The sequence below is a fragment of the Solanum tuberosum genome, unplaced genomic scaffold, assembly GCF_000226075.1.
Source record: "Solanum tuberosum cultivar DM 1-3 516 R44 unplaced genomic scaffold, SolTub_3.0 scf00225, whole genome shotgun sequence".
NCBI classification, from domain to species: domain Eukaryota; kingdom Viridiplantae; phylum Streptophyta; class Magnoliopsida; order Solanales; family Solanaceae; genus Solanum; species Solanum tuberosum.
The window spans coordinates 31,127-42,896 of NW_006239149.1; the positions used below are offsets into that span (position 1 = coordinate 31,127).

Consider the following 11,770-nt stretch of genomic DNA (forward strand, 5'->3'; position numbering starts at 1 on the left):
AGCTGAAAGGTATCATAGTCAAATATCAATTCTCCAGGTAGCGTCCGATTGCTGCTAGCTGATTTTCTCAGCAAGAATATAAGAATAAAAAAGCATAGCACATGCACAAGATGTTACATCAGCACATTTATTTATATATAAATCCATTCTTTTCTTTCTAATATATGTTATCTCATAATGTGATATACTGAATACGACTAAAAGAATAATATTTGTATGTATTAGTTGTAGTTAAATTAAGTTAAAAAGCACTCAATCTCACCTTTATATAAGAATCTTATATAAAGGTGAGATTGAGTGCTTTTTAACTTAATTTAACTACAACTAATACATACAAATATTATTCTTTTAGTCGTATTCAGTATATCACATTATGAGATAACATATATTAGAAAGAAAAGAATGGATTTATATATAAATAAATGTGCTGATGTAACATCTTGTGCATGTGCTATGCTTTTTTATTCTTATATTCTTGCTGAGAAAATCAGCTAGCAGCAATCGGACGCTACCTGGAGAATTGATATTTGACTATGATACCTTTCAGCTTAAGAAGCAAATCCAGTACTATGAGACAAAAGCAACTCACTTGTCCATGTTTTATGTCATTTTCTTGCTCATCATTTTCCTGTCAAATTCAAAACCCTCACCCGTCCAATGTAAAAACTGGTGGAAGCCTTTCTCCCTTTCCATTTTGATTGCACTTACATTTGGTGCCAACTTCATATCAACCGTACTTAAAAGCATCCACATAAAGAATGCTCTAGATATGAACTGGATCGACCAAGGGCTGAGCATTCAAAAGATGGCTAACCTAGAGCGAGCAGCAAAAATCGAAGCAGAATTCATGGACCATCAAAGGAGCTGCAACCCCGTTGTCAAAGTTGAACCACACTCCGCGAGTTCAGATGCAGACACTTCAGACCAGAAAGAGAACTATGTTCAATTGCACCATGTTAAAAGTCGTGTTGATTATTCATATACTGATACAGATGCAGAAAGTTCAGTCAGTACGATTGAGGATTTGCCTAGAACACACTCATCCCTGCAGCAACAAAACGTGGATAGCATTACTGTCTTTCAACAGTATGCAAAAGCTGGAACAACTGTTTCCTTCTTGCTAGCCTACACAGTTCTGGTATTGTATGGATGCCGCTCTTCTGTTTGTGATGGTAACGCATAGTTGGACACACAAGTGAACTGGTAAAGCTCCCGTTAATTCCTGAATTATTAACAAATACTCGAAATAATTAGAGCCACAAGGATTATCCTAACCACCATACACAAGGATTTATAAAAATTGATAAATCGAAAAACCCGAATTATATTATTTTTGTATATCCCTTTTTAGTTATTATCTTTCATTATGATTTAGTTTATCTTTTATGTTTGGACATCTATAATTTGTATACTTTTAAGTATTACGTTGTACGTTTTACTTGTGATTTATATTAGATAGTAAATTTAAGAGATTTTATATATATATATATATAACTTTGATTCAAATTGCAAATATAACTTTGATTATTTTTCTAATTATTGACATAACCGAATAATCGAATCGAAAAGAATCAAACCAAACCAAAATTTATTTTGGTTCGAATTGAATTATACTTTTTCAAAATCAAAATCGAATAGTATAAAACCAAATCGAATGCACACGTGACACGTACCCCATGTTAAAGGGGTATATGTGGTCTAGCTATTTACTTAACGATGAAGGCGTTCTTAATAATTAGTTTAGCTTTGGGTTTGAGAGTGTCAAACCGCCCAGACCCACATGAATGTAAAAAATGAGTATAGAAAAATGAAATGTTTCTATTATTGATGTCATACTCTTTATTAATTAAATTGATTTGGTGGTTGAAGCAATTTTCCCAGTAATATGACACAAGTCATACATATTGTGTATGTTTGGGCGTATGTCCTATTAGTATTACCGTACATACAATTGTATATATCATTGTATATCGTCTTGTGTGTATGTCAGACGTATTTTAAGTATGTATTTATATATATGTATATAATTTAACAAATAATCTTTCTATAATCTATTATTAGGGGCATTAATTAATAGTGCTATGCTATTTAAGAAAATTTCCCTAAATACATCTAGCATCAGCATTGAGATCGTCATAAATCATCCATTCACATAATGAAAGGGAAGTTGGAAATTAAAAAGGCTATTTTCCACGTTTTGTTTAACGTATATAATCTTTTTTTAATTAAAAAGTGACAATCATGATTTACTAATATATAAATCCAATTTGAAGTATTTGAAAAATCAAAATGTCGGCATATTAATGCACGCGTATGAACTATATAATAGAAATACTAATATAAATGTCAAGGCAAAAAATAAGACTTTCTTGGCAATATTCACTTAATTTAAAAATGTGGTTGGATTCAGAAACAAGCAATGAAGTAAGGAAGAAAACTAATTTATTAATTTACAAGTAATTCAAGAGTTATCCTACATTGACTTGACGTGTCACCAGTTAAGCAAATATAATTATATTCTCATTTATTAAATTAAGGGACAATAGAAAAGTGATCTTATTTTATAGGCAGACTGGATTATGACCTTTTAAAATTTACTGAATTTTATTTAATGTATATTAAAATTTTGTATTTATTTAATCACCCGTTAACTAGGTAATTTGATAGCTACAACCCTACAATCATTTAAATGCTACAACTCAGGGATGTGTAACACATGCTTTATCATATTAAATTTTTTGTTCGCGTGACTTTTTTTAGAATAAAATATATATTTCTACTCTTCTAAGTTTGCAAATTGTTTAAATTATATTTTCAAAGGCTAATTCAATAGAAAAATTGTTAAAAGAAATTGGAACAACTATATTTTAACAATAATTTTTTATTAGACTAAAAATAATGTTAGTCTAATCTACTTCAGAAAAAGGCATCTAAAGAAGAAATAAATAAAATTTCAATCAAATATTTTTTGTATTTGATCCGAAAAAGAAACAACACATAAGTGAAATAAACAGTCTTCGCATGAAAAAAAATACACAAATATTTTTCCTTTTTGTAGAAAATATAAGTTTGAACTTCATTATTTTAGCTAAACCTCTCTTAATTTGGCTAAAATAAATAAAGTTTTACCTATTTTGTAAATTTGGATCCAAAAAAATGAAAAGAAATACTCATATAGTTTTGCAACAAATAATTATTAAATATGAAAAATGAATAAAAACACATGCAAAATAAAATATGCAATGCATATTTAAGAGAAAAATATGGAGAAATACGATTGAAATAAACAAATCATTATATTGATTATGTGATAATTAATAGTTGAATCCACTTATAAGCTAATTTTTCGAATTTTTTTTTCTCTCATACGCCTAAACGAGAGTATAGTTACATCACCATATAAGGAGGCCGAGATTTAGTAAATTAAAATTATGAAATACAGTTGGCAAAAATTGGGACTGAAGATGCAGAGTTGACTTGACTCTATATTTATAATTCATTGTAAATGAGGAATATTCCAATTTCCAATGGCATATCATGACTTTGAGTTAAAAATAATTTTAAAAAGTTAAAAATCAAAAGTAAGTTTTCATGTATTTTTTATTTTTAATTTAAAAATTACATTTAAGTTTGATTTTCTACTTTTTGACTTAAAAACTTATTTTTTAAACCAATTCAAACGGCTCTTTATGTTTAATTTGCAGTCTGCATTATTGCATGCCTTGTATTATCTGACCATAATTTCTTGCTTTAGCGAAAATGTAGTATAGTATTTCATTTCTTATAAAAGGGTAACAATTGTATACTAATTCCATCATTCTATTACATCTCTTCTGTGAGGGGAAAACATTTCGTTAATCTCCGCATCAATATTAACATCCAATTCATTACATTCAACTTAATATTCCAAATAAGTTTATCTCAAACCAATTAACCTCATTCGACTTATCCTCACATGAACCAACATACAAACCTTTATTATGTCTCTACAACTTCAGACAGACGACTACAACTTCACCACCCGATCATGATCCTACCGGCCCCTCCATGGAGTTGTTGCTAGGTTCTCCAATTTGCATATTCTTCTAAATTTCTCAAAAAAGTGTAATTAAGTTGAAGCCTCGATCCACTAAGAATACACAAAAAAGTCGTGAAAAAACTATATACAGTAAACTCATCTTTTTTTCTGAACCCGAGCTGCAGTTTTCTAGGCACGAGATCCTAGTAATTAAGATGAATCCGCTACAAGTTGTCGTTCAAATAGAAAATAGAGGGAAAATTCCTGTTTTCCTGAAGGAGAGTCTCCTTCATGCACTGCCAGGACGATTCGGCCTTGTGATCCGAATTGCCCCGTTAAGCACAAAGGTTATCGTGGCGCATACCTTCTTTGCCCGCAATAAGTCCTTCGGGCGGCCCTCTACCGTAGAGGTCCACTTAAATGGGAAATTGATTCAGCTGTTGACACCACAGACCTTCGTACATTACCCGAAGATCATCATTGATGGTGTTTCTGATAATGGAGAGGGATCAATCATCCGTGTGACTCGTCCTCAACGACAGCTAGAAATCTCTCGTCTGAGGTACTTAATTTCTTATGAAAAAACAATATATGAACTTTTTGAGTATATATATATATATATATCATAATCATCTTTCTGCTTTCAGTTTTGAAATGGTAAAGGGTCAAATACCAGGGCCGGCTCTACAGCTAAAACAAAAGGCAGTTTGTCTTAAGCCCCCAAAATTTAACGCCTCCATTCCGATGTGATTTGTTGCAGAAATCATTTATATATACACCATTTGTTATATTTTTGGTCAGGTATGATATTTTTTAGTTTTATAAATCTAGAATAGTATGTCTAAAGAATAATAATAAAATGGATTTGCTATAATAAATTCATAAAAAAATTAACATGTCATATAAAAGTTGAAATTAAAGTGTTGTAAAAAAGAGGAAAGAGAAACAGACTGAAAAATAGACCATTCTTTTTTAAATGGAGCTAGTAACATTTAAGACTTCATTCCAATGTGACTTTAGGCTATTGATGTATTTAAGTCACCCATGTCCAGTATTATTAGAAATAGTTTGTATATACACTCCTCGTTATATTTTATATATAAATATATTCCTCTTATTATACTTTGGTACAAATTTATCTTTAATTTAAATAGGACAAGTTCAAAAATAAATGATCCACCCATATTTTAAATGACAATTTTTTTTTAAACCCAACCGTTTGACCCATTCCCTCCGCGCGCTTTGATTTTTTTATTTAAAGTTTGATTATTTATTTAGTATATAAAAATGTAGTATCATTTTCATGTGAGAGGGGTTTATCACTTGATTTATTCACGTTATTTTGTATATACTCGATTTTGTTTATGATCAGGGCCTTTAACTTTCTGGCAAATGGCTATAAAGAAAGGAAAGAAGTCTGGGTTATGAAGGAGTAAGGACTCAGCTATATGCATGGAGACTGCAGGCTGCAGCTATCATACGAAATTTATGCTTTAGTTTGACTCGAATTCTACGTGTTGTTTATTAATTATTGTTATGGAGGATGTGTGTGTTTGATTCTGCGTGTTGCTTTTTAATTATTGTTATGGAGGACGTGTGTTGTTCTTTTTTCTTCGTTTGTTTTCCTCCTGTGTGCGTATTTTTATTTTAAAGATACGGGTGGTTTTTTTATGCTTTTGAATTTTTGATTATTGTAAGTTGTATTTTTATTTTTAAAGATGCTAGTAATTTTGTGTTTTTTTTTTTTTAATTTTGATTGTTATAACTAGTATTTTTTTTTAGTCATTATGACTTTGTTGCAAGAATGCTTATATTGTTTTAAGCAATCACTTACACGGTCTTCTAGAGGTGTTTGTTCTTTAAAGTATCATTTTGAAAAGAAAAAAAAAAAAGAGAACAACTTTTGGACAAAAGGATACAAGTTTTAGACCTACAAAATCAAAGTAAGTTTTCATTTCATGAAGAGTTGTGAAAACTATTCCCAACATGCTTTCCTCCTACGTACTGAAAGTGTTGTTTTTGTCCCAATGTCAACTCTTTATTCCACATCGATCACATATTCCTCATTCGTTAGTCACAATCCAATATTTTAGCTAATTGTTAACGATGCTTAATGAGGTACTACTATTCATTCTTTAGGCAAATCATCTCTTTCATTAATAAATGGGAGAAGTATTGAAAATACTCTTAAACTTGGCGTGAATTACTTATTAGTTTCATTCTCAAATTATTAACAGTCTTAAAAACACTCCTCTACTTTACTAATTCAACTTAAATACATGGTATATCAAATGGTCGGTCTCAAACTCTTGTAGGAGCGTGGTCTCATTAAAATCCGAGAGAAAGATTGAAAACACCCCTAAATTTAACGAGAATTTAGGGGTGAATTACTTTTTAACTGCTCACTATTAATACACACTTAAAGATGTATACTACATATGTATATCAGTGTACACATTCTGTATATCTATACTCTCTCCTCGTCAAACTTGGTACTGCAAAGCTCGATGTTAGAAAACCCAAGTTTGGACATTAGATATTCATAGTATACTCTGTTAAGACTCTTGGATAAGGCATCAATAGGTTGATCATGAGTTGAGACGTACTCAATCTTCATTAATCCTCGTTGAATTTTCTCCCTTATAAAATGGCAATTTATTTCTATGTGCTTAATTAGTTTTTTCATTATAAATTGGATTAGAAGCCAAAATATATTAACTGGTAGTTATATTTGAACTCCAAGATCTTTGATCAGGCCAATTAGCCAAGTCAATTTTGCTTTGGTTGTTGTAAGAAATGAACCAGAGTCTGCACACTATAGGCTATGTCTGGTCTCATCTGGTTATGGTCAGACATAGTAGCTTTCCCATAAGTTTTTGATATGCACCCCAATAAGTTACAATTTCATCATCATTGGGATCTGTTGTTTCTTTCATATAAATATTGATCATATTCATTAGTTGTTGTAACACTTCAAACCTCTTAGGTGTAAAAGTACAATATTAAGTGCGGGAAGTGTATTGGATGTGAATAAAGGTCATAAAGAGTCTCTAACATAAAATTAAGTTGAAAGCTTCTCTAGCAGTTAAATTTCGGTATAAGATCATACCAGGGTCAACTTCAATAGAGCGCGTGCGAACACAGACACAAAAAAACTCCCTTTTAGGGGTTGTTTGGTACAAACATCATAATGTAGAGATTAGTAATGCAGAGATTGGTAATGCATGGATTAGTAATTATTCATTTTTTTCTTTTAATTTTTGCTAAAAATAATATAAAAATCACCTGGAAAAAAAAGGAACAACTTCAAAATAAAAAACAAAAATTAAAAGGAAAAACTAAAATATATATTTTATAGTAAAAATTTAAAATAAATAGCAAATTATTGCCTTTTTATATTTTTTTTAAGCAAATTATTCATTCTGATTTTTTAGGTAAGATTTTATTAATACAAGTTTGAAAAATATCATTTTATATTTGCTACAAAAAATATAAAAAGGGCAATAATTTGCTATTTATCTTGCATGTGATTTTTATATTTTTTTTAGCAATCACAAAAATAAAAATAGGAACAACTTCAAAATAAAAATGTGATTTAGCAATTTAAAAATCACATGCAAAATAAATAGAAACAACTTCAAAATAAAAAACAAAAATTAAAAGAAAAAACTAACTAAAAAATCAAAAAATTAAAACATAAACCAAAAAAAAATAAAGATGCGCAGGGGCCTTGCGCCTTGTAATGTTGCGTAGCCTTGCACCTTATAAGGCACATCGAACTTACCGTCTAAATTAAATGTTGGTTCTCAATTCAATTTTATTGCTCTTTTGAAATTTTTGACTAATTTTCTTGCCCTTTTGACTCCGAACTCATACATTCTTGCTCAATCTAATTCATGATTAGCCCTTTTTATCTAGTTTTTTTTTTGTTCATCAACTCTTTTGCTATCAAGCCCAGTATAGGCCATATTCTTCATAAGGATGAACTATTCATCATCATTGTATCTCAGTGAGGTTTGGACAAAAATCCACCTCTTGTAAATGTGAAATCTACAGGTTGGTTAATTAAAAAAAAATTGTTGCTTTATCTGTTTCTACTTATACTATTACTATAAAGGTCTAAATTCAAATAAATTTATTTAATATTTATTAAAGTACAATCCCTTCTTTTCTTTTTAATTAGGCTGAATAATCATTTAAAACCTTCCGTAAATTTTTAAGATCATTACAATGAGAGTGTCTGTATGAATTAATTTGAATCAAAATGGAATTACTACCTCATGTCTTAATCCTATCTTTTTTTGGCCTATCTTCTTTGCCTACTTTAGAGAGCTCCCTACACAGCCTTGAAGATAGGCAAGACAACTTCTAATTTTCTTTTTAATAATATGGAGAAATTAAAAAGAACCACACACATCCTCCATAACATTAATTAAAAAAAAACATAGAAACGTCTTTCTTCGAATAAAATAAAGCATGATTTCATATGATAGCTGTAGCCTCAGTATTCCTTCATCTAACCAAGACCTTACTTCTTCACAACCCACACCTCCTTCCTCTGTTTGAACCACATAGCAAGAAAGTTGAAAGCCCTGATCATAAACAAGATCGAATATATATATATAAAAAAATGAGTAAATGAGGGCAGGAGTAATGGCGGAGCCAGAAATTTCATAAAGGGTGTCCAAAAATTGTATAGGTAAATAAAGAAAATTAACGAATGGGTGCTATAAAATTTTGTAAATCAAACTATGTAACATAAATAATTATTATTTTTAATTAAAAAATATACCAAAATTGTAAAAATCAAACTACATAATATTTAGCTTGGATGTTCATGTTTATTTAATAGGAAGTGAACGGACAAAAAGAAATTCAGTTTAGAATGAAATCACATTTATACCTGAAAATTTCACCAAGAAATCGAAAATAAAGATTAGAATCAAACGAGATTTTTTGAAAGAAATTTTATATGAAGTCTTTTTCACTTTTAATAGTTTTATAGTAAAAAGAAAAAAAAAATCTGATTAACTTTAAATTAAATAATTAATTTTAAATTTTATTTAAAAATTTAATGAAAAGAAAAAAATCATAAGTCAAATTGATTTACAATTTCATTGGCTACTAAACTTTTTTTTCCTTAAAATTTAAGTTGTAGGTCTTTAATTTAAGATTATTATAATAGATAATATTAGTTTTGCATTATTGAAAAATAGCTGATTTATTAATTAATAGCTCTTTTGAAAATAAAAATAAAATGTAGCTTTGGGGAATCAAACTTGCACGGATGCTGTTCGCCCCAGCTTTGGGTAAGGACCAGAATCCAATGGGCTAAGAACGTTTATTGTTTCAATGGTGTTCACAACGTCTTATTTTACCATTTAAAATATAATTTTACTTATATATACGATGTATTTTTTAGTGAAGTTTATTATAGCAAATTCATTTAATTTTTCTTGAGACATAGTATTCCAAATTGGTCAAACTTCTATTACTTAATTTTTGCCATTTTTAATAAAATTTTACATTTTCTATAAATAACACTCAATAATTTTGTAAAAAATATTTATAATCTATACGGAGACCTAAGGGCAAGTGCCATTTCTTTTAGCTGTAGAGGCCACCCCTGGTATTTGACCCTTTACCGTTTCAAATTAAATTGAAATGTGATTGTGATATAATATATAGTTAATAAAACTTTTATTTTTTTCATACCTCAAACGAGAGAGTTCCAACGCTAGTTGTGGATGATTGATCCTTTTCCATCAGTAAAACCATGGACGATGATCTTTGGGAAATGTACGAAGGTATGTGGCGTCAACCGCTGAATAAATTTCCCATTTATATGAACCTCTACGGTAGAGGGCCTCCCGAAGGACTTGTTGCGGGCGAAAAATGTATGCGCCGCGATAACCTTTGTGCTGAGGGGTTCTACTCTGATCACAAGGCCGTATCGTCCTGGCAATACATGAAGGAAAATCTCTTTCAGATAGACGGGAACGTCGCCCCTGTTTTCTACTTGAACGACCACCTCCAGAAGATTCATCATCATGTTTATTACTAGGATCTTGTGTCTAGAAAAGTGCAGCGCTTTCCCTAATGAGCAGTGGAGTTCAGAAAAAGGTGAGTTTAATGTACTCAATCTTATACTTATTTCACAATTTTTTGAGCGGTGACCTTAGCTTATTGGAACTAACAATTTTTCAGAAATTTGAAAGTTGAAGACTAAGATGATGCGGTAATTATATAGTGCGGAGAGTGTAGCAGCAACAACTCCATGGCGGTGCTGGTAGGATGATGATCAACTGTCTGAAGTTGCACGAAAATGAAGCTTTTTGTTTTTTTTGCTGGTTCGTGTGAGGATATGATGGAATGAGTTTAATTGATCTCAGATGAACTTAATTGAAACAAGAATATATTATTACTAAAAATCCATTTTGCCATACTATTATTTGAATGTAATCATAATTTAAATTTCAACTCAAAGAGATTATTAAAAAAATAAATTCTTGATTTACGAAATTTATGTTATTCATTTACGATAGAATTGTAAAACTTCATAGCTCTATCAATTTCCAAAAAAGTTACATTAACAGATATAAAAATGAAACTAAATATTTTCACGTATGCCCTTACAACACTATAACAAATACGAAAATGATCAAAACTAACTTTGCAACTTTGGATACATGATATATGATGATATCTTTAGGCTATATGATGTGTTATAATATTTTTCAAATACATGATGTATCATGATATCTTTCGATACATAATGTATCAAATACATTTCGAATACATGATATATCATGATACCTTTTGTATACATGATGTATTATGATATCTTTTGGTATCTGTGGTAGAATTTTTTGCCTTACCAATACAAATATATTTGAAACTAAGTCATATTACAAAAATGTTCAATGTATAAATTAACCCTTAAACAATTAGCAACTTTCGTTCCTGCAAGAATCGTAATGACTAATTTCATCCTAAAGAGTAAATAGCAAAAAAATTTATGGTGGTTGAGACACAACCAGTAATAGTTGTGTGAGGACCCTATTTCCTTTTGACAATTGTACTTGTGGGTCCTTTTCCTTGTTGTAGCACTTTCTCTCTCACACTTTCATTTTCTCAAATTTTAGTCCTTTTTTCTTTTGCACTTTTTTTTTTCTTTGCAAAAGCTCTTTTCATTTCATCTCTGAGCATTTTTTAAACCAACGTTTCTATAGCTCTTGTTTTGTAGTCCTACGATCTCTCAGTGCAACGAATATATTGATACTACTATTAGCTTGTATTTCACAAATTAATTTGGTTGACTATTTTTTTTTCTATTAATTTTTGTAATCCTTCCGCATAAAATAAATCTATAAAAGTTTCATTTACGTTTTAAAGACACTAGACATAAGAAACAAAAAATTAATATTAGCAATAATTATTTGATAGATGCCAAGTAAGTAGAGAATTTAACAATCTATATCTATATATAAAGCTGGATAATAAGTCCGCTGATGTGGCATAGCTCATTGGCCAGTATTACTATTTCTCTATTTTCTCAGAATTTTGAATTTTTTTCTTCAATTTATGTTAAAAAGTTTTTATAAAAAATTACTCTCTTTCTTTATTATTAGCATTTATTGCAGTTAATGAATAATTCCAATACTATTTAACAATATTTAATTGAAGAAATTACGTGTTATATTAATAAGGAAAGGGAGTAATTTTACCATGTTATTAATAAGGAAAGGGAGT

At 29.8% G+C, this 11,770-nt stretch overlaps 2 protein-coding genes across 2 annotated transcripts in view; one reads left to right on the plus strand and one right to left on the minus strand.

Moving 5' to 3' along the window:
* Positions 1-1,169: 1,169 nt before the first annotated feature.
* Positions 1,170-11,770, minus strand: part of LOC102605550 (uncharacterized) — an 89,900-nt gene continuing 79,299 nt past the window's right edge. Inside the window, exon 5 of the mRNA XM_015312996.1 lies at positions 1,170-1,222. The gene's annotated coding sequence lies outside the window, so the exon portion shown is untranslated. The remainder of the gene's footprint in view (positions 1,223-11,770) is intronic.
* Positions 3,807-4,814, plus strand: LOC107062403 (uncharacterized). The gene is made up of 2 exons (XM_015312993.1): positions 3,807-4,580; positions 4,666-4,814. Exons 1-2 carry the CDS (start codon positions 4,234-4,236, stop codon positions 4,766-4,768), a joined length of 450 nt encoding a protein of 149 aa, XP_015168479.1. The 5' UTR covers positions 3,807-4,233; the 3' UTR covers positions 4,769-4,814.